General features: G+C 51.2%; 3 protein-coding genes across 4 annotated transcripts in view; 2 read left to right on the top strand and 1 right to left on the bottom strand.

Moving 5' to 3' along the window:
• The first annotated feature begins 3935 nt into the window (after positions 1-3935).
• Positions 3936-6880, top strand: MANF (mesencephalic astrocyte derived neurotrophic factor). The gene is made up of 4 exons (XM_082767784.1): positions 3936-4094; positions 5296-5423; positions 6244-6385; positions 6684-6880. Exons 1-4 carry the CDS (start codon positions 4007-4009, stop codon positions 6866-6868), a joined length of 543 nt encoding a protein of 180 aa, XP_082623910.1. The 5' UTR covers positions 3936-4006; the 3' UTR covers positions 6869-6880.
• Positions 6881-7305: 425 nt separating this feature from the next.
• On the top strand, positions 7306-10350 carry RBM15B (RNA binding motif protein 15B; the record flags this gene model as incomplete). The annotated part of the gene is made up of 1 exon (XM_082768626.1): positions 7306-10350. One exon carries the CDS (start codon positions 7306-7308, stop codon positions 10084-10086), a length of 2781 nt encoding a protein of 926 aa, XP_082624752.1. The 3' UTR covers positions 10087-10350.
• Positions 10351-14604: 4254 nt separating this feature from the next.
• DCAF1 (DDB1 and CUL4 associated factor 1) overlaps positions 14605-23280 on the bottom strand; it is a 51863-nt gene continuing 43187 nt past the window's right edge. Inside the window, exons 23-24 of one of the 2 annotated variants that reach the window (XM_082767992.1) lie at positions 19868-20123; positions 14605-15812 (exon numbers count right to left, since the gene is read on the bottom strand). In XM_082767992.1, the coding sequence (XP_082624118.1) occupies positions 15754-15812; positions 19868-20123 (315 nt within the window). In that variant the 3' untranslated portion in view covers positions 14605-15753. Of the gene's footprint in view, positions 15813-15833; positions 16708-19867; positions 20124-23280 lie in introns of those variants that run through there. The other variant, XM_082767993.1, reaches the window with a different exon arrangement.

Raw genomic sequence — 23280 nt, 5'->3', positions numbered from 1 at the left:
CCTCTCTGCTTGAGTTGTGCACTGAGCGGCAGCCTAGTTCACATTTTTATGCAATAGCAAGATGTTTTGGCAGTGATTTTGTTTCTCAATTTTAAATGTTTAAATACCAATCATTTTAACAGAATGGATTTGAAAGAATAAGATGTAGAAACTAAAATTTATAGTCATTACTACATGAGAGTTAATCTCGGAGATGCCCATCTTCTTCCATTAGAACTAATAAATCAGGTCAGGGCCCAGGAGACAGAAACAATAACCCAGTTCTCCCATCCTGTCTTGACAATGAGAAAAAAAAAAAAAAAAAAAAAAAAAACACTCATCCCAAAAGCCATTTAGCTTAGTAAAATATAATAAAAGTGTAATTTAAACTGGCCCTGGGGTGTACATAGACTGCCTTCCCACCTTCCCCCCACTTCTTCATTAACTATATACCCCATGAATCACATAAAAATATGAGGACAGTTGTACTTGAAAGTACACGTAACATGGCAAAAGCGTTCAGCCAACACCTGAAAAGTGTCTGCATAAAGCACTCTCTGAGAATATCTTCTTAGCCCAACTTACCAAGTCTGTTTTTGTTTTTGTTTTTTTTTAATTCAGCTAAAAAGTCTGCTGCTGGAGCGTAGGAAATGAGTATTTGGTACAAAAAGACAGCTGAAGCCCTTGGCTTTAAACAAGTTAAAAGAAATCTCATTTCCATTAAAGCCAAAAGAACAATTGTTTCAATGCAAGCCAAATACTTAATTTAAACTAAGCCACAACAGTTAGATTGAAATCTAAATACCCTCGCCAGGTACTTCGCCCTAGCTAAGTCAGAGCTTCAGCAGTTTCCATATGCGACCTGTGTAACACAGTATGAATTGTCTTGTGAAATTGATAAGTAAACCTCTAGAAAATACGATAACCTAGCCCATAAAGATTCAGCCACCTCTCTGGAAATATACCTCTATTCCTAGAGGCTTTAAATAAACAAAGAAATAAAAGGTACCGCTCACTGAACTTCAGGCAGCTGAAGTTTACTGCTCAGCAGAAAGTTGTCATAAATCCCAGCTTCTTCACTGACACCGTGCCAACCATTAGGGGGTGCTCAGTCTGCGGTGCGACCATCCCCGCCTGCACCGTTGTACAGATCCGTGCAACAGCTCCGTCACCTGCAGAGAGTTCGACTGCTGTCTTCCACCTCTCACAACTGAAGCCTCCAACACAGCATAGTTTTGTGTAAATAGCAGGTTTCAGAGTATTCTCAACTCTTTTTTCCTATTCCTGGTTTTCGTGGAGCTGAAACGAGCAGGCACTGCACAACCTGTCTCCCACTAGCTGGCAGCTTAGCTGGTGCAGAGTCCCACGTGCACCAGGCAATGGACTCCCTTACACTGATGCGGGAGCATCAGCAGCCCTGAGGCTCTCACCAACTCCTTCAAATTACCATTATCCTGCAGCCATTAATGTAAGCCCTGTGCTGTCCCACCACCACCTTTATCCACGCGACCTGCTTGCTCACCACTGTCCTCCTCTCACCCCCTGTGCTTACCTCAGGAACCACGGTATCGTTAGGTGAGCGTATGCTGAATTCTGTCTTCCTTGATCTGGCAGGAAAGCATCATAGTCTATACCAACAATTGCGTGGCTTCTTCTGCCACTCCTTTTTACTCTGATTAGAAACTAGCTTCCATGCTACCATATAGATTAAAAGTAAAGAACCATTTATGAATTCATAGACTTCATTCACGTATTTACCATTGGTATGGACGTACATGCACAGCTTTATTTAGTGTACATATTGGTAGTCATACTAGCCTTGAAGTCTGGGCAATCTTATTAACCCATTCCAGTGTGGCTAATGAGCCACCGGCATACAGCAAGCTCTTTGTTTTATTTTTCTGTTTATTTCTGTAGCTGCATTAGCATGTACTGTACTAGCAAATGCTTCACTGGACAGTGTTTGGAATGATATACATGTGTACAATTATATATATACATGTACACACATATATACGCATATACACAAATTATAGCCCAATTTCAAAAGGTCTACAGCTTTTCTCTTTACTATCATGAGAGAATTCATGTGCCTTTTCACAGGCTTCTCTATCCACCTGACACAAAGTAAAATCAAATTCACATTAATGTTTCCACTACGTCTCCTACTCAAGTCAGTCAGGGCAGGTCCATGCTACATTTTCATCAAAATGTAACCTGGTTTCACCTCCACCCTTAGCAAACACCACATTTCATTGTCCCCTCAGCCTCACCATGAGCACACAGTGCTGTGCCCTTCATGTAACTGTAACCTCCTATCAAACTTCTATCTGAGAGCTGATCATAAACCAGATTCCCTGTTAGCCCTACCCTGCTCACACTCTCCCTTCATACTATTAGCCCACCAAAACCATACATTGCAGGCATGCTCAGCACAAAACCCTAAGGTTTGGAGATACGTGGTTCTGATTCTTTTCTTCCCTTCCCCAAGGCAAATATTTATTAATTAAATAGCAATTGTTTGGCTAGAAACAACCTCAATCCCAGCTTTGGTGGTTATCAATGTGAAAAACAAGTAAACCATGTAAATGCTGGGATCGACATCTGTATCTCCATAACAGTTCGCTCTGTAAGCACCATCCTTTTCCACATGCAAAATTGAAAGGGAACATTTTGTTTAGGTATTCTTCAAACTACCCTCCCTTCCCCTCACTCATACGTGACCAGATACCTCTGCCTAGCTTTCACCGTGAAACACCCAGGGCCTGCAGAACTTGGTCACACGCAGCACTGAATTCCTGGCAAACCAGGAACAGGTCGCTCCTCATCCCCACCCGCTGAGGTGAGCTGTCGCACCCACCAAGGCACCTGTTAGTGATTCGTAGAAGAACTCTACAGCTCAAAGCAAATGAGTAGGCATTTCCTTTCTTCTGGCACCGGGCACATGCGGGATAGCTCCCAAAGGCATGCACACCCCAACGCAGCAACTTGCCTTGGTTATATGCAGTAAAGAGTTACGTGTGCATGGAGTTTCCCAAAACACCCATACATATGCATAACCTATCCCTGATTTGTATTAAAATTAGCTCCAAGAAGCCATTTCCATAAACTCCTCCCATCTGCACCTGTGCAGTGCCTTCTGGTGGTGGTCATCAGGGGGTCACGGGGATGAAGGCCGCTAACTCCTCTTCATCACCACCAGCTGACCCCTGCCTTTGTACAGACTCAGCGGCTCCTTGGCTCTTGTCCCAACCACAGGGTCGGTCTCAGCTGGTTTTTGAGACAGGTTCCCATATTTGTCAGGAACCATCCTTTGTGAGGGGCCCCAAGACTCCTCATTTCAGTTAATTTGCACAGAAATAAGCAAAGACACTCAGCAACATCTATTTTTAATGCCATTCAGCCAGCCCCCAGCCTTCCATCCTGGGGTGCATTAGCTCAGGGCTACACGACGCTGTCTCCTGTGACAAAACGGGGGTGCAGTTAAACGTCCAGCCCTGCAACACAGCAATCGAGGGGCGCACAGTGCTCCCTACAACTTCAGAAGGGTGCAAACGACAGATTCAATCTGTTGAGGGCAGTTCCTAGCACGTTGTGTGATTACTTTGAGAACAAGAAGCGATGACCCGGCCCTCAGCCAGCCCTCAGCCAGCCCTCAGCCAGCCCTCAGCCAGCCCTCAGCCGGCCCCCGCCCGCTCCCGCCCCGCCCCGCCGCGGGTGCGAGGCTCTGCCCCGCTACAAGATGGCGCCCGCAGCCAGGCGCGGCCAGGGCCCACGCGGGCGCCTTTCCCTTAACAAAAATGGCGGCCGAGGGAGGCGGAGACACTCCCCGTCCCGCCGCCTCCCCCAATCGGCGCCCGCCAACTCTCCCGTGGAGGCCGCGGGCCGCCCAATGGGAGGAGGCGGCGTGGAAGCCGGGCGGGGAGCGGACCAATGGGGGCGGGCGGCGGGTGGAGCGGGGCCGCGGCGCGGGGGCGGCGGTGCCGGTGCCGGTGGTGCCGGGGCGGCGGGCGCGGAGCGCGGCGGGATGCGGGCGGCCCACGGGCTCTGCGCGGCGCTGGCCCTGCTCCTGCTGCCGGCCGGCGGCCGGGCCCTGCGCGACGGCGAGTGCGAGGGTGAGTGGGGAGGGGAGGGGCCGGGACAGCGGGGGGGCGGCCCGGGGCCCCGCCCGGCCGGGCCGGGAGAGCCGGGAGCGGAGCGGAGCGAGCCGGGGGGGGGGGGGCGCAGAGCGAGGAGGCTCCCGTGAGGCGCCCAAAGCCCCGCCTGCAGCCCCGCCGCGCTCTCCGGAGGGTTTCGGCTCCACGCGGGCCGCCGGGTGCGTGTCCGTGGCTGCCGTGAGGTAAATGCTGCCGGGGGGGGGGGGGGCTGCAGGGAGTCGCTCCCCGAACGGCCCCGCTCGGAACCGCCCCCGGCGTTACCGTGACGGGAGCGGGGTCGGGCCGGGTCTGAGGGCGGGCGAGTCCCTGCGCTCACAGCGCTCCGAGCCCGTGCTGGGAGCCGGGCACAAGTTGGTGACACGCACCCGTCCCCAAATCACACGGGACACAGCACCAGGGGACGGGCTGAGCCCGCTGCCAGCCCCGGGAAGCCCCGAGCCCTGCGAGCCGCTGAGCGGGTGCAGCCCGAGGCACCACGAAGCTCTCAGCCCCCCGCACCGACCCCACCGTGTCCTGCGCTGCCTCTGCTCCTCCCCAGGCAAGGGCTTGGGTCTGTCCTGGCAGCTGCCCATGCTCTTGTGGGAGTTTCGTTGTGTTTAACTCTGCCCTCTTTGAATTTGTTGGAAACTGATGCAGAAGCGTGTGTTTCTCCTCTCGTTTCCCACGCCAAGTGGGTACAATGGGTGGCGTTTTCTCTTGGAAATGTTTTGTTCCTCGTCCCAGGTAACTGAATGATCAGTGGTATCACGTTACTAGGGTTGTACACGCTGCAGGGGGATCATGTAGACGGTTGTTTTTCAGTCAGATATTCTGAAACTTGTAGTCTGACAAGCTGCTTTCCAAAGCAGCAAAAATAAGACACAAAATTAAGTTCATGTTTTTTCCCCGGGCACTGTCTTGTGTTGTGCCCCCCACAGCTGAATGCTGCTGCTCATTCAATCCAGTGTACAAAAGCCATAGGCACTGCCATGGTTTTCACCAGAAATATCAGGGCGTAGTGCTGGCTGACCTGTGCTGTGCCGGAACACCTATGAAGTCACTGATTGCTAACACAGCTTCTAAAAGTTCTGTTCTCCACATCCCTTACTCTCTTTCCCTACAAGTGCCTTCTGAAAGCTGCACTGCAGAGGCAGGTAACTCCATCCATCTTCCCTTCCAGTGTGCGTTACCTTCCTGGGAAGGTTCTACCAGAGCCTAAAGGACAACGGTGTTGAGTTCACACCTGCCAGTATTGAAAAGGAGCTCTTGAAATCCTGCAAAGAGGCAAAAGGCAAAGAGAACCGGCTGGTAAGTAGTAGTCAACAATAGTTGCCTCTGGAGGAAATAAACTGTAGAACACTTAGCAAATGAGAGGAAACCGGTGCTTCTTTGTTAGTGTGGTGTGCCCCTCCCAGGGGGGTGTTCTGCTTAGCTCTGTGGCTGCAATTGGTCTCCTCTGTTCTTTCTTCTTGTTGTAAGAGGAGACGAGGAGCATGACCACTTCACTTGAAATGTATATGTGTGTATCTGTCAACAGACATCTTACTGGCTGACCTTATTTCTCCTTGTTACTGAAGTGCTGGGGATTACAAAGCTTTCATTTGCTGTAGAACTTTCCTGTCAAACTGTATTTGGGGTGTAATATAAACTGTTAAAATACTTGCACTCTTCAGCTGTTTAGCTGAAAACTAAATAAAGGAAAACCAAACTGCCTTAAGTAAAAGCAGATGACAATCCCTGAACGAAGAGCCCCAAGAAAAAGGCCCTGAACTCTCCTACGAAGAGAACGGCAGAGGGACACCATGGGAAGTGCAGAGGGGAAATGCTTCAGAGCGTCTCTCTCCTCGAATGAAGATGACTTCGTTAACTCAATCCAAGTTTTTAAAAACTTGAGACACGAGACAACCAGCCTCGACAGCTGCGAAGCAGCGTGACGGGAGGTGCCCACTCAGTTCCCTTGGCTCAGAGATAGGCTTTTTTTTTTGCCCTTGTGTAGCAGTCACTGGGAAAGTCCTGTAACTGTAAGCATCTAGCTGCGTAACTGTGCAAGGAGAGAAGACGGATAGAAACCCCTCCTCTTAGAAGCATTTTCCCATGCGTCTCCACCTCATTCTTCTCTTCCCTCTAGTGCTATTACGTTGGGGCCACGAGCGATGCAGCCACCAAAATCATTAACGAGGTGTCAAAGCCCATGAGTCACCACATCCCCGTGGAAAAGATCTGTGAGAAACTGAAGAAGAAAGACAGTCAGATCTGTGAACTGAAATACGGTGAGTCGCCGGTGTAGGGGAAGCTCCCTGTGCCTTTCTGGGGCACGGGGTCGTTTGGGGTGGCTCATCCTGCTGACATTATGTGAGGCTTTGCAGCCGGGTGAGTTGCGAGGTGGCTCCCCGCAGTGCCCCAGGGAGCTTTGTGGAGGTGCTCAGCGGGGCCTGCAGGCCGCTCAACCCCTCCTGGCTGCTGGGGCAGCGGCAGCGCTTTGGGATGGGGCGCTTGGGGCAGCACAACCGGGGGGGAGCTGGGAGCGGGGAGCGGGGCCGCGGTGACGCCGCCGTGCTGTGCCCGCAGACCAGCAGATCGACCTGAGCACCGCCGACCTGCGCAAGCTGCGCGTCAAGGAGCTGCGGCGGATCCTGGACGAGTGGGGCGAGGCGTGCAAGGGCTGCGCCGAGAAGGGCGACTTCATCCGCCGCATCCACGAACTGATGCCCAAGTACGCGCCCCGCGCACACGGCGCCCGCGCCGACCTCTGAGGGGGCGGGGCCTGGGGGAGGGGGGGCGGGGTTTTGGGGACGGGAGGGGCGGGGCCTGGCGGCGCGGGGCGGCGCGCGCTGTACGGGACGCTCATTAAAGTGCCGACGGTTTCCCGCCTGCCGTGTGACGTCATTGCGGGGCCCCGCCCCCTCCCTCCTTTCATCCCTCCCTCCCGCGCGCGCGGCCGGGCGAAGGGGCGGGGGCGTTCCCGCGCGCGCGCCGCCGCCGCGGCCGCCGCGGCTCCCGATTGGCCGCCCGCCGGCGGGGGCGTTCCCGCGCGCGCGGCGCCGTCGCGCTGCTGCGGCCGCCATGCGGCGGGGCGCGGGGTGATGACGCGGGGCCCGCGCGGCGCGGCGGCCGGAGCCGCCTTCGTTCCCTTTTGTCCAAGATGGCGGCGGCCGCCGGAGGCGTCTCCTGAGCCGCGGGGCCCGGCGCCATGAAGCGGGGCGGCGAGCGGGACTGCAGCCCGCCGGGGGCCGGGGGAGGCCGCGCCGCCGCCGCCAAGCGGCCCCGCGAGCGCGAGCGCGAGAGCAGCAGCCGGCGGGGCCCGCACCGCAGCTCGGGCGCCTCCCGCAGCAGCCGGGACAAGCCCACGCCCGGCGGCGGCGGCGGCGGCGGCGGCGCGGGGGGGGGGAGCAGCGGGGGAAGCGGCTCCGGCTCCGGCTCCGGCTCCCGCAGCCACCGCGGCGATGAACGCGCCGGGGGCGGCGGCGGCGGCGACTCCAACCACCGCCCGGCGGGGAGCGGCTCGGCCTCGGGCGCCCGCGGCGGCGGCGGCGGCGGCGGCAGCCAGGCCGCCCCCTCGGCCTCGGCGTCGTCGTCGTCGTCGCGGGCGCTCGGCGTGCCCAAGGCCAAGGCGCTGCCGGGCGCCGTGGTGGCCCCGTCGCTGCTGCTGGCCGGGCCGCCGCCGGGCGCCGCGCCCTCGCTGCTGCTGGCGCCGCTGGGGGGCTCGGCCGGCCTGGCCGGGGAGCCGCCGGGCTCCTGCGAGTACAAGACGCTGCTGGTGAGCGGGCTGAGCGCGGCCCTGCCCGACCAGCTGCTGGAGGACGGGCTGTTCCGCCTCTTCCAGCGCTTCGCGGGGGGGGGCGCCGGGGACATCAGCGTCAAGCTGTCCCACACGCCCGAGCTCGGCCGCGTGGCCTACGTCAACTTCCGCCACCCCGGGGACGCCCGCGACGCCCGGCGGCACGCCCGGGCCCGGCAGCTGCTGCTCTACGACCGGCCGCTGAAGGTGGAGCCCGTGTACCTGCGCGGGGGCCGCAGGAGCCGCACGCCGCCCCCCGCGCCCTCTCCGGAGCCGCTGGGGTACCTGCCGCCCATCCACGGCGCCTACCAGTACAAGCAGCGCTCGCTGTCGCCCGTCACCAGCCCCCTGCTGCGGGAGCCGCGGCCGAGGCACGCGCACGCCGCGGCCGCCGCCTTCGCGCTGGAAGCCGCCGCCATCGGGCTCTCCCGGGAGCGGGAGAGGGCCCTGGATTACTACGGGCTGTACGACGAGCGCGGCCGGCCCTACAGTTACCCCATCGTGGCGGAGGAAGACCTGATGCCGGAGGACGACCAGAGAGCCACCCGCAACCTCTTCATCGGCAACCTGGACCACAACGTGTCGGAGGTGGAGCTGCGGCGCGCCTTCGAGAAGTACGGCATCATCGAAGAAGTGGTGATCAAGCGCCCGGCCAGGGGCCAGGGCGGGGCGTACGCTTTCCTCAAGTTCCAGAACTTAGACATGGCGCATCGGGCCAAGGTGGCGATGTCGGGCCGCGTTGTCGGCAGGAACCCTATCAAAATTGGCTACGGGAAAGCCAACCCGACGACCAGGCTGTGGGTGGGCGGCCTCGGCCCGAGTACCTCCTTGGCTGCCCTGGCGAGGGAGTTCGACCGCTTCGGCAGCATCAGGACTATTGACTATGTGAAGGGAGACAGCTTTGCCTACATCCAGTACGAAAGCTTGGATGCTGCCCAGGCCGCCTGCGCGCAGATGAGGGGCTTTCCTCTGGGTGGACCGGAGAGGAGACTTCGAGTGGATTTTGCCAAAGCAGAAGAGACGAGATACCCGCAGCAGTACCAGCCCGCGCCGCTCCCCGTGCACTACGAACTGCTCGCCGACGGGTACAGCAGGCACCGAAGCCTCGAGCAAGACTTGCGGGTGCGAGATAGGACTCCTCCACACCTCCTGTACTCGGACAGAGACAGGAGCTTTGCAGAGGCAGAGTGGGCCAGCCCTGCCAAAAACGCCGAGCGCAGAAACAACTTGGAAAGCTACAGCCGGTCGGTGCGCAGCCGGAGCGGGGAGCGCTGGGGTGGCGATGGCGATCGCACCGTGCCCAAACCGTGGGAAGAGAGGCGGAAACGCCGGAGCCTTTCCAGTGACCGCGGGAGGACTACTCACTCGCCTTACGAGGACAGAAGCAGGACAAAGGCCAGTGGGCCAGCTTTAGACCGCAGCCCAGAGAGGGCTCGCAAAGAGAATCACACTACAGAATCCGGAGCCGAGAAAGAGCCGAGCAACTCCCTCCAGAACAATCGCCACGCAACTGAGGAGAAGCCCCATCGTGAGGCACCCGATGCTCCGCAGCCTAAAAAAAGGGACAGCGAACGCAATCATCGAACTGGCGAATCGGAATCAAAAACTCACGAGGAGCCAAAATCAGAGACCAAAAAGTTAAAGAATTTATCGGAATACGCGCAGACACTGCAGCTTGCTTGGAACGGGCTTCTCGTGCTAAAAAACAGCTGCTTCCCCACCTCTATGCACATCCTGGAGGGAGACCTCGGCGTCATCAACGGACTCCTCAAAGACCACTCGTCCGGCGGGAAGTTAACGCAGCTCAAAATCGCTCAGAGACTTCGGCTCGACCAGCCCAAGCTGGATGAAGTCACTCGCCGCATCAAACAAGGCAGCCCCAACGGCTACGCCGTGCTCCTGGCCACCCAGTCCGCCCCGGGAGGCGCAGGGGCTGAGGGGACCTTCCCTGTTGTAGAGCCCGGCTTGCAGCGACGGCTTCTCAGGAATCTGGTCTCCTACTTGAAACAGAAGCAGGCTGCTGGGGTTATCAGCCTGCCCGTGGGAGGGGCGAAGGGCAGAGACAGCACAGGCATGCTTTACGCGTTCCCTCCTTGTGAATTCTCTCAGCAGTACCTCCAGTCAGCACTAAGGACATTGGGGAAGTTAGAAGAAGAACATATGGTGATAGTTATAGTCAAAGACACTGCCTAGCCCACACTGTCTTTTCCAATTCCATGTTTTCTTTGTGTGTCACACAGCCCCGTTGTTTTTAAGGCCGATCATTTTGGTGGAGGCCCAAAACACCTCGACCAAAGTGGTAAGATTTTTAGTTTCTAATTAATTTTAATACCATTTAAATAGAGCCCATTTTATTCGTTTTTAATATGTGACACTGTCCGCTGTTGTTCTGTATTTTTATTTTTTAACTGTATGAAAAGTTGTCAGTAAAGCCTTGTTCACTGATGGATTTCTAAACTCGTGCAGTATCCTAGTTTTTATGACCCTGTAAGGGGCTGCCCCTGTGCCATCAGGAGCTGAAAGGTGGCGGCCGCAGCCCCCCAGCCTCCTGCCCCTCCTCTGTGTCCTGTGAGGTGGGAGGGGAAGGGGAGTCCTCTGTGATGGAAGAGAAGGACTGATCATGCTCTTTTTGTTGATCTGTTTGCTTTTTATTTCACAAATTTAAGTCTTGAAGCACTCCTGTTGATTCTCTATTTGTGGATTGCCGGTTCCCGGGAAGCCAGCCACCAAGGAAGCAAATCCTGACTAAGAACAGAAACGGTTTTTAGTACGCAACAAAAAATTATGATTGATATTCGGGCAAAAGGTTTGCTGCTAAGGAGGCAACTCTGTACTCGGGTCTGTGAGGTCTGAAAGCAGCCGATACGTGGCTCGGTCAGAAGTTCTTGGGCAAAATGAAAAAAAAAAAAGAAATGAGGTTTGACATTCCTGGTTTTCTTAAAATGAAAAAAAAAATCAAGTAGGAGAAAAAGGGGAAAAAAAGTCATTGAAGTGGGAACCCTGGTGGGCCTGTGTTAGATGTAGACAAGCAAATAAAGGGCATGAAGGGGTTTTGTGACTTTTGTATGTGTGCCCTTTTGCGTAGTCAATCACGTTGCACTATCTCAAATCCTTTATTGAAAGATAAACTTTTTTTTTTTTTTTTGCTAAAGTTAAAACTTGGTTGCGAGTTCACAAAAAGAGAGAAAAAACCATCTGGCTGTCAGAAAGCGTGGAGCCTTACCACCAGCAGCACCTGGCTGCGGCTGCAGGACCCCTGCAGAGCTCAGCTTGGCGCTGAGGCTGGGCTGGCTGCTTCACCCTGCCTGGCTGGGCAAGGAGCTGGGCAAGGTGAAGGCTCCCAGCAGTCAGGAGCCAAGCCAGGCCAGCTGCAGCTCTGGTTTCGCAGTAACTTAAGGCTGTGGGAACTATTTTAACCATGAGTTAAAATCCACACTGTTTGGGGATTCATTTTTATTTTTTTTTTAGTATATTGAAACTATGTCTATAGTGGTTTTTTTAGAAGACTTACAGAAGTGTGGGGGATTAAAAAACATTTTTTTTTTTTTTTTAATTATAAAAAGGTTTCTTTAAACTTGCCAGGTTTCTTTGTTGTTGTTTTTGGTGGTAAGCAAGTGAGCAGAAGCCTGGGAGACCCAGAGGCTTTTGCACTTCTGTGTGTGAGACTGAGCAGCCTCACGTGCTGACAGCTGCCAAAGGCCCTTTTAAAACTGCTCTCAGGTGTGACTGGTGGCAAAAACCTATACAGCAGGGAGCATAACTCAGCCTAACGATGCCCCTATGTCTTTTTTTTAAATATAAATATAGTTTTAACCCTGGAGTTTCACAGTAGGGACATCAAGCGATGATGTATGAGCTGGTGCTTAATTTAATGTATCGATATCAAGTGTGGTTGGGTTTGTGTTTGTTTGTTTGATAACATTTTCTATGATCATGCTAGAAGTAAATCTGTCCCTGCAGCCCAGCCGTGTCCCCAGCACTGCCACCACCCTGTCCCAGGGCCTTTTAACCCTGTGCCCGAGGCCCCGCTGCTGTTGTAATGCAGCCAGTGCCAAATGTCACCGACTGTAACTGCCGAGCGTGAACCCGAGGGCTATTAAATACCCCTGATGGCCACAGGCAGCGTGAGCAGAGCTTTTTTCAGCAAGGCTGCTCCGTGCCGGCGGTGCCCATGCAGTTGGCAGCGTGGGTGGTGCTGCCCGGTGTGCCAGGGTGAGGGGTGGGATGGGAAAGGAGTCCCTAAAGGACAAAAGCTGCACCTACCTAACAGCAGAGCCAGGGAAACACTAGAAATACCCCCTCTCCTACTTCCTTTTTTGAGGCAATTGAACAATAATACAGCTTTTCTTTTTTTAAAAAGTACTAAAATTGTACTTTGGGCTGGGTGAGTTGTTTTTAATGATGGGCTTTCTGTTCCCAGTGAGGCAGCCAACTGCTGTGAGCCTGTGTGCACGTGTGTGAGCAACACCTCTGCCTCCTACACACAATCTGACAGGTGTAAAGGTGTTTTCCTTACGTGCTCCAACTTTACAAAAGGAGCGCAGCAGCACCCGCTCTCTAGCATCAGTGTTTAGAATTAAGTGCATATTTCTTTTAAGAAAAAAACAAAACTGTAAGTATCCTGGGTTTTAGCACCTCTCCTAAGGTTGGTTGCTGGCTGTCTTTGTTTACCAGAAAAGAAACACGGCCAAGCCTTAGCTCGTTGCCCCACCACGCTTGCCTCTGGCACGATGGCCACGGGTGCAATGTGTCCTCTGCAGCCCTGTGCTGGAGCCCAGCAAGCAGGGCCAGCAGCCTCAGGGCCAGGGTGGGAGGAATAGGGCCAGGCTGGGGCTCAGCCTCCCCTCTGCCCACCTCATGGGAGGGCTGCAGCACCCTCTGGGCAAAGGGTCCACTCTGCTGCAGCAGGAGGTGTGCTTCAGCTGGCAGCACATGGAGGTGCCCCTTGCAGCCCCACTAAGCCAATGTCTGTGATGGGTGCACAGCAGAAATACCACACGGCACCACAGAGGACTAACAAGGTGCTGTGAGTCTCCAGGACTAGTACAGGACTTCTCTCAATACTGCTTTTAACTAGAGGCAGTTACAGTGCTGGGGAAATAGGCTGTTTTACAAGCACCAAGACTCCCCCTGCACTCCAGCTACGTGCAGCATTACAGCATAACACGAAGCCCATCCCTGCCATGCCTCCATTCCCAATGCCCATGTTGCTCCCAGCCTCTAAAATCACTCCCCTCACCCCGAACCTCCCCAGCAGCTGCATGTTGGGCTCATGCCTCTACACAGCACGAGCCCAGAAAGGCTGAGCATCTGCCCCTAGCAGGCACAGGGGCTGCGTGGCTGAGGTGCAGGCTGCAGGACTGAGGTCCTGCCTCCCTTGCTGCAGTTGCACTGGCCCCCAAACCCGCTCCCTTTGGCTTTAGTCTATAAAGATAGGTGTGGGAGGGAAGGGTTGCACATGTACTTACAATGGCCCAGTTTCAAGTCAAATTTGTAAATACAAGCTCTCTCCCTGCTAGACGTTTTGTTTGTCTCATAAAACTAGTCTGCAAATTTCTCTGAGATAGCCCGGCCCGAAGCAACAACAGATGCAGCTGATTATGGCTGTGGTATAACACCAGAACACGATAGGGACATCTGGCACCGTATCTCTCCTCTGTTATTAGTAGTGGAGTACACACTATTATTTTTTCCTCTCCTCCAGAGCAGCACATTTTCTAAGGTAAAGGTGCACAGGATGTGTTTTGGTAAGGCAGAGGCTGGCTTCCACAGCTGTTGGATGGCAGATCCAGTTTTCAATTCCCTATTTAATCAGAATGCTGCTCCAGTTGCTGGTCTTAAATGCTGTAGTAATCACAACTTGTTCACCTTTATCGACTCTGTAGGGTACAATTATCCATTATAAGTTGCAGAAGCAACCTTTCTTTTTAATTATTAACAAGCAGCCCTGGATAAGCACTGCTGGAACGAAGAAACGCTATCCCTTCTCTTGGTTAAAAAGAAAGTTCTTCCTCTTCGAGCAACGAAATGCTGAGCTTTAGTTGAAATGAGCACAGTTCCTGGTGGAAAACTTGATGGAGTGGCAAGGAGTGAGAAGCCTCCAGCTCCATGCTGAAAGTGGCCAAAATAGAGAAAGGGTAAGAAGTTGAGTGGATGTTAACACCTGGGAAGAAAGAATGCTTTTAGCAGCCCCATATGAGCAAGTGATGAGCGCACTTACCTCTGAGCTGACTCACAGAACCAAGCTGTGCAGTCGTGTGCCACACACTGAACTCACATTCACAATTTCCCCCCTTTGAAGGGCAGGGCCCGTTGTCATGTACAGGCAGGAGCACCTCATTTGCCTTCTGCCAGCATAGCCACAAGGCAGCCTACACAACGCCAAACCACAGGTGAACGAGGAGGCCCGGAGCCGCTCCTGCCCTCTGGAACACACCAGCAGGGTGGCAGGACTTCCCTGCAGCTCGCTGCCCTTCCTGGAGCTGAACTGCAGAGGGGATGTCCTGGTGCTCCTTTAAACAAAGTCTCAGCCTGGCAGCAGCTGCCCCTTCCTGTTCCCACAAAGCAGGGACGAGGCGGTACCGTGCTGCCGGCACCCCCGTGGAAAATTCAAGGCTGGCAGGCAAACCGAGAAGGCAGATTTGAAGCCACAGGCTGTGAAATGTCTCGCAGGGCCAGGAGTTGCTGTGGGCTGGAGCAGCAGGTGGAGCCTGCACCCTCTGAAATCTCAGCCCTTGTTTACTTTGCTTTTCCTTACTGCGGCTGAGCCAGGAGCTACACCTAGCTGCTCTCCTGGAGCGCTGCTTCTGCAGGAGGGGCAGAGGAATGCACGGCCACAGCTCACAGCCATGGACAGAGACAGGACTTCCCACTCCCGGGGTGGATACAATTCAAAAAGCAATGTCCTTTTATTTAATTTTTTAATAAATACACTTTACATTAAAGAAAAAGGCCTTCAATTTGCAGTTTCCACACAGAGGGCAAAAAGGGAAAGAAAAAAAAAAAAAAAAAGATTAAAAAACTTGAACCACAAAGGGCAGAGGGGAGAAAGAGGGCTCCAACTTTAACCCCAGATTCCTATGTCCTCAGGAATACCAGGCTCCGACGAGGCCACGCCAGGCTTTCAGCCTCCCACTACAGCTGGTGTCACAGCGAGAATCTCCACTCCGAGCAGCCTGCACATTCAGCTACCAAACACCCCCAGGGCTCTTCCCTGGGCGACATATGCGTCTGAAACACATGGCACACTAGCAGGTGGCTAACACCTGTTGTGTTTTCTTTAAAAAATAAATCATATTTAAAATAAAGATATTCTCACTCCTCAACCATTTTAGAAACCATGATCCTCTTATTTCATTTCGTAGTTGCATAAAAATGCCTCTTTTTTTTTTTTAATTTTAAACAATTTTTCTCCCCCAAACCTACCCCATGGTAACAAGGTACTACAGGAATACAAAGTTCATCCCCTCTTTACTAGAACACCTGCCTTTTTTTTTTTTTTTGGTTTTATATAAAACTATTTCTGTTCTTTAGGAAAGAACTTTATACAAAGAAAATATATTGTGAAATATCTTCAGAAGTTTCCTTGAAGAGGAGAGTCATCTCAGCCTAAAATAAAAAATAAAAAAAAAGGCAGAGAGAAAAGAGGCCTAACCCCAGGTCTCTTTATTGTAGAGCCTCGGACTTAGCGCCGAGCCTCAAACTGACTCAAACCAACACAGCGGATGGGCTGGAGTTCCTCAGGTTTTCCCAGGAGGAAAAGGGTCGGGGTGCTCAGAATCGGTTTCCAATTTGGTCTCCAGTCTTCTGCTGGGAAGGGAGCGCCTCCTCCTGCCAACACCCCCGCCTGGCAGCCGCTCCTCACTCGTTCAGAGTCAAGATTATGTCGTCCTCCAAGTCAGAGTTATCTGAGCTGTCAGCTGAAAAGAAGACACGTAGGTTAGGCTCGGTGGGTGCACAAACATGGCTCTCAGGGTGGCTAAGCAAGGCACAGTTATAAGGAGATGGCCATCACCTGCTTGGGACCAGAAACTCCTCTGCACTAAGGAGGGCAGCTAGCACCATTAGTGCATTTCAAATTCATCAAAAGCAGTTAGCGAACCTGCACCAGAGCCGTGTTCTCCCTGTTAGAGCAGAGAGTCAAGAGCAGCTCTCCCAGGTACAGCATTAGCTGGCAGTATTTCCCCATGACAAGTTGGAGGGAAGGATGCCAGCAGGAAGGGACCTGAACATGAGCTGCCCGCACGACTTTCTGTGCACATCTGAGTGCAACAGCTCATCGTGCTGGGAGCTGGACATTTCTCACACTTATTATTTCAAAGCAAGCTGGACAGTTCCACCAAGCTGATACAGTGGAACATGGGCTCCGTGTAACATACACAGGGCTACCTCGTTGTGCAGCAGGTTGGGCCCAGACTTTGTCAGCGTGAGAAGGACACTCCCCTCGGCACAGCACAGCAGAGACCTCCCCGCTGAGGGGAAGTAATCCGTACACTCAGGACTAGCACCTTCCTCTAGCAACCCCAAAGGTTACCGTAAAATTAACTTAACTGCACAGCACTTATTAACGGTGACCTGCAGCCTATTGCTGGGAGCTGTGCCTTCGCTGGTTTTCCTCTGTGGTATGGAATGAGGACATGAAAGGATTTGCCAGAAGCAGTCACACACACACACGCTTTTTAACTTAGAAAATCTCTCCTCCCTCAGCTGTACAAGAGGGAAGTGGTAGCAGCTCTGGCAGAAAGGCCTCCTGCCTTACCTTGCAGATGACGATGGTTCTTTTTCTTATGTGAATTCATTGGATGCTGCAGTTAACTAGGTGTTAAAATAGTTTAAAAAAAAAAAAAAAAAGACACAGAGACTTCCTCTTAGCCATCTCAGTTATAGTGGAACTCTAAAATGCCTGTTAAGGTAAGCCAGACCTTCTGGAAGGTTCACCCCTTCTCAGATGCTTTCCTTAGGAAAAAAAAAATCACAGACAAGCAGCAAAGGGCACAAACCCTTTCCCCCAACCCTCCTCCCTGAAGACACCTCTAAGATGTGTAGGCTGTCCTTCTGCTTTAAAATTCCTTGGACACCAGGTGACCTCTGGCCTCAATCCACCTACGTGCACAAGGTCTCTGACAGACCCAACTGCTGGAGCCAGACCCACCCAGGAGCGTGGTATTCTCCCCATGAGGAACAAGCAGCGGAGGAGCAATTGCTGATGAAATGCTTGAAGAAGCTTCAGGGAAGGCACAAGCCCGTCCAGGAGCCTGTACTGGTAAGCGGCAGGGAAAGAAACTGCAACGGCAGCAGCAGCTTGGGAACACTCCTCCTCGTACCTCTGTCTGCATTTCCACTGGGACCAGCTCCAGTCTCAGCTGCCGTCGCACTGAGCCTACACTGAGGGGTCGTCAGTGCTCCCTGAGCAGCTACAGCAACGCGAGGGGAGTTGGTAAGCACCAGTCAGAGTTGCAGCAGCTACACTCACGCAGTAAGAGGGAAAGAAGTACAAGGGAGGTAATCCACGAGCTCTGGAAAAGAGCAGCTGAAGAAGTTCTTTCCTAACACCAGGGGAAAGCTTTGAAAGGGGATTTCCTAGCTCCTTATGCTCCAGTCCACCACAGAACCTGACAGTTTTGAGTTCTGTGTCTGTAAGTAAACCTGACTGCGACAAAATGCTTGGGAGAAGCTTATAGACACGCCTGGAAACTGCCATTTCAGATTACAGAAGGAGAACTGAGGAAACAAGTCAGCCATGCTGCTGCAAGGCACCAGGAGGTGCTGAAAGGCATCGGCACAGATACTGGAATTCAGCACGTTCCCAGGTTATTCCTCTCCCAGACACAGGTGAGAATTTCAGTTTTCTTCCATGGTACGCCCCCACCTGCACTCAGAAAAGACACCCCACTGGCCCAGAACAAGCTCCTGGGAGATGTGCACAGCACACAAAATGCTTTGGACAAGATAAACAGGTCTGCATGCCCCAAAGTGGTGACAAAGGAGGAGCGAGACAAATTCACATTTTAAAATGTCTCCATGGGTTATTCCTGAACAGGAAAAAATCTCTTCTAAAGCATGAGGAAATGAAGCCACTTGCTTCTCTGCTTCAGCTCTTTTTTGAATTAATTTGTTTTAAAGCACACCCACTGCCCATTATGTAGGTTCAACCCAAGTAGAGCAAAGGTTGGCAGTAGAAAGCATTCTAAATTCCTCACCAAGCCTATCTGTACTTGCCAACTGTGTCTTGGTCATCGTTGTCCTTGCCACTTTTAGCTCAGGACCACAGCATAAGTAAAGGAGAGGAGATTTTAACTGCTCTCACTCCATGGGAAACAAAAGCAAGCCCAAGTTGAAGCCACAGAGCAGCAGCCCCAGAAGCCCACTCATCGCATGCTGTGCAAGGACCATCAGCCTGGCACAGCTGCTCTCCCTGCCTGAAGTTCCCAAAGATGCTTCCAAGCAACCCACAGCCACAGCATGTGCTGGCTGCAGCTCTGCTGCAGGAAGAGATCCCAAGTTCTGATCAAGTGGCTCTACCTATAACCAGCACACAGGTGTGGCCATGTCGTAACGGGTAGCGCTCCGCAGAGCACACGGTGTAACTGTCAGGCAGCATCCAGTTTTGTCACAGGAATAGCTACTGGAATTACTGGCCTGAACTGGCGTTCTGGGCAACCTGAGTTCTAGCACGCAGGGAGCTCTCCTTCAATAGCGTTGAGTCCTGCACCCCCTGACAAAACACAAGTGGAGCTGTCAGGAACGTTGTGACAGCTAACGGGACAGGCAAAAGTTATGTGAAACCCCAAAATGCACAAGTGCAATACCCTATTAGTGAATTTGAGCTACATAAGGGGGCGATGAGGTCCTGCAGAGTATAGCTACCACCTTCAAAAGAACTGACCCCACCAAAAAATAAATAAAATGTAGCAACCTGATGTAGTCATGCCCTTAGAGAAGTCAGGAGTAAGCTTCATTGTAACAGGAAAAAAGGGACATGAACCAGTGCCAGCCACATTAGTGCCAAAACAGGGGCCTGGCACACTTAGTCCTCCAGCGCTTTGGCAGAGAAGACCAATTCCCACCTTTAGTTCTTATGTGAATCCCCTATCGCTGCAGGGCTTCAATCAACTCACTGCAATTACTTATCAGCCTGTTAGGCAATTATTTCACCCCCATTTCACAGCTTGGAAGTTAAAAAGATCTAAGCAGCTTGGCCACACATACTTAAAAGTCTTGCTAAAGATAATAATAAAAAATTGAACAGAATCTGAAGGCACAAATCCCAAGCCTGACGCTACCTTGCTCACCTTCTCTGTCTTGTGAACCCTTTTTGCAAACTGAATTGCTAGATAAAGAGTTCAGACCCTTCTTTCCTACACACACACTATTAACTTTTCAAGCCTCTATATCTTTGGAATGCCAGAAAAAAAAAAAAAGAACAATTTCAATTTTATCTCAAAATTACATTAGCAATAGAATAGTCTAAAAAAAAAAAAAAAAAAAAAAAAAAGGGAGCAAAGCCAGAAATGCCACGCTGACTTTGCACTTTAAGCAACTGCAAAAGAGAAAGAACAGAGCCAAGGAGCAAAAAGGTTTCTCTGTCCTTACAGGTACAAGTAAGGCAGAGAAGACAGGTGAAGCAACAGTACAACCAGTGTCCCTTAAAGGGCAGGATGGGCAACAATCAGACAAGGCTTCTTCACATAGAGTTTCTTGGCCTGGCTTTCAGATCTCACACATGTACCTGGGAGCACTTGAAGAAAGTAGACGCTTTCCTTTCCAGAACTCACAGTTGTTCTCTCAGATAAGAACTGATTTTACTGTCAGATTACTAAGAGAGGCCAGAGCTGAACAAGCTTGATGAACTGTGCCTTTGATACTACCGAGGGAGAAAGTCAACTAGGTCAATTCAGTCAGGTGCTGCACATTTGTCATGACATCAAACAGGGGACAAGGTCACCTTTGGTCACCAAGCTCAGTACACACTTACTGTCTCCAAGAATCAGCTCAACTTCCTCATCAGCATCAGAGTCTTCATCTTCACCCTCGTCACCTTCTTCCAGGAGGTTGGCGAGCTCCTCGTCATCAGAGGGAGAAAAGTCATTTTCTCCATCCTCACCAGCATTCTCGTTGTTCTCATCCTCCTCCAGCTCAGCCTCCAGCAGCTGGTCTGTGTCCAGCTCATCAAGGTCATCTGTATCATCATCATCTTCGTCGTCATCTTCTTCCTCTTGCTCTTCTTCCTCCTACAAAAACAGAAAAATAGTCCACAGTGGACATCAAAACAAATGCAAAATGTAGTAAGAATAATTGAAGAACACACACCTATAGTTTCCACTTCTCCCCACATCCAGACATGACCCATTACTACATATAAACACTTTCCCTCCACAATTACACAGCACAGCATGTGCTGCATCATTTGTGGGCCTGCAGTTTCATCTGCAGAAGGCTGGTGCAACAGACACCACCGGCTCAAGCTCTTCTCCAACACCAGCCATCAACACCTCACCATACAGAGGACATGTTGAGAAGGACGTGTTGTAAGACCCGGTAATCCACAGCTTTATTGCTAGCCTTGAACTGCTTTAGTTTCAGCTGGATAGAAACCTCGCCTTTGCATCAAACACAGCATGGATGTTCAGTCTCACAGATGTTCAGTCTCTCATCCTGATTTAGATGAGATGTAAAACGTAGCTAAAGGTAACATCAGCCTATACCAACTTCGTAATCACTCAGCTGAGGATGATCCACCTGCTTAAAGCAGCTTGGTAGGCTCATCTTTAGCATTTATATGTGGATCATGACCTTTTTCCTACTATCAAATTGTAAGAATTTGCATTCAGTAAAGCAACTTAATTTCTCATTGTACAGATCAAACCCAGAAATCCATGTCTAGCAGATAAAGCCGAGTAAGAAGAAGCTGTTACAATCCTATTATCTTTCCAGACAAACAAGAGGCAAACAAGAAGTGGCAGCACAGGCCAAGCCAAGCTGCAGAAAGTCTCCAAGACTCAGGGAAAGGGTTCCTGAGACCTGTGCATCTCTCCAGAGTCACAGCCCTTTTCTTTAAGGGAACGCACTCATGGGGCAAGAAGGCAGCTCTTGAGTCATTCAGTCTTACTTGCCCCTTTGCTTGGGGAAGGGAACACATTTTTGTGTTGTTCTGAGGCAGTTAAGATAGATATTTAACAATCCACTGCAAGGGTTAGTTTGGTCTTCCAGCTCACTCCATTCACACTGTGTTTTAACTACTGGATTTCCAGATCCATAAGGCAAAAAACATACTTTCACAAACACCACCCAGCCTACTTTTTCTTCAGTTAGTGCTATAAAAAAAACACCCACACATATGCAACATCTGTCACAAAAGAAACAACGCGTGCAAAAAGTCTGGGCAAGTTCTATTGTTCCTTCACTTTGGACCTGAAGTGTGCATTATTTAAACTAGAGATTAAAGAACAACATCAGTCTGCTCCATGCAGTTTTCTTTCTGAAAAGAGTTTATGTTAAATGTAAAGTTCTAATAACACGTGTCATGCTTATTTTTAGCAACTGCAAATTTCACTTTGAGTCAATGGGTTCTCAAATAAAAGGACGTTGGTTCTTGAACTGCACACACACCATGAGTGGGAACCATCTTACTTGCTGTTTTAAACAGCAGTGCCATGTTAAGTACATTTTTCCTCCTTCCCAATGAAATACATTGAATCGAGCATAAAAGCTGACACCTTAATAATTTCTGCTTTTGCTCAATGCAGTGTCTGCAGAGAGACCGCTGTCTTAAACTTTATTACTCTATTCAGAATTGAAATACTGATTGAAAACTGAAAAGGCAGGGGAGTTTATTTTCCTTTTTCACTCTCTAAACAACCCTGAAGCTGGAAAAGAGGAGACCAATTCAGTTTTAAAAGCTTGGAAAAAAGAAAGCCAAGTTTAACAGTGTCTGGAGATAGAGACACTACCATAGACACTAGGAAAAAAAATGTACAGTCTATGAGATTCACTTAAAGTCCACGTAGTAGAAACCCAAAGGATCCTGAAATGAGCTAGGTACCCGCTTTGTTTCCACAACCGCAAAGCATTTTTTCCTAAATCTATCCAACAACTTAAGTGCAAATATCAAAATAACAATTTGTTTCACACTTAATCTATCGATAACAAATGGAAAACCTGTTGTATTAACATTGCCATTCAAGCTTCAGGCAAGACATGCACAGCAATACCATCCTTCAAACGCAGGATGAGATGGCATTTGTATGAAGCTGAAGATTTCTTTTAGCTGGGGAATTACACAGAAAGGTTGTATTTAGCTGCAAATTAACTTTGAAGGATCCCGCTAACCAGTGAGGAAAAATCCTTTGTGAAAATACAAACAGAAAGCTAGAGAACTGAAATGCATGCTTCCTCCTTTCCAGTTTAAATTATTTCATTTGAAGCACATGACTGAAATCGATCCACCACTCCTTGAAAAACCACCTAAGAACAGTAAAATGAGATCACAATTATACCTGTCCTTGGGAAATCAGAACCAGAAAATAATGTGAAAGCCCTGCGACAAGAAGTCGTGTGCATGTGACAGGCAGAGCCGTGTCCCTAACGCACACCCTGCAGATCAGTGCTGAGCTGAATGACACAGATCACAGTGCAAGAGGAGTGCTGTCAGGGAGAAACAGGAACCAGGAAACCGTGGGGCTTCTGCTAAGTACCAGGTAAGTTAATTCTGCAGTAGTTTCTGACCGTCCTACAGGCACAAAACTCCGCAGACACACTGTGATGCTCCAGCCCGGAGCACAAGGCTTACATGCACGCGCCACGAGGTCTCTTGGGTAAGCATGCTGAGCTTGTGCACCCAAACTCAAGCTGTGGGACACAACTGAGAAAGTCTCCGCTTGCTACTGCCTCACACCACGTCTGTAAATGACACTCAGCTTATTAAGCAATATTTAGGCTATACCCTCATCAGATAACACAACTGTCTCACGCAAGGGATAGACATACAGATTAAAAAAGGCACATCATCTTCACCAGCAACCCACAGGCGTACTGATCAAGATCTGTGAAAAAAAATCTTTGTGCAGTGTCACGAGGAGGACAGGCAGAACAGTTATTCCAAACCACATCTATATTTGTGAAAGAAAAACCTGCAAAGCAAGCTCCTAACTCGTCAGGACTTCCCAAGAGCTTTGGGCAATGGCACTGGTGCTGCCAGAAGGCAGAATCAGCACGCACATCTGCCAAACACACACACACCTGTATCCACAGTGAAGATAAGCAACCTGGTACATGGTACCCAAGAACCAGCAAACTCTGTATCACTAAAAAACCAACCACAACCCCTCAAGGAATTGTTTTAGCCATGGTTAACTCCTCTCGATGCCTGCAGATATCCTTCTATCCTCC

The sequence above is a fragment of the Aythya marila genome (assembly GCF_965140915.1).
Source record: "Aythya marila genome assembly, chromosome: 10".
In the NCBI taxonomy this organism is placed as follows: domain Eukaryota; kingdom Metazoa; phylum Chordata; class Aves; order Anseriformes; family Anatidae; genus Aythya; species Aythya marila.
The sequence above is the reverse complement of the archived record's forward strand: the minus strand, read 5'-3'. Positions and strand labels throughout refer to the sequence as shown.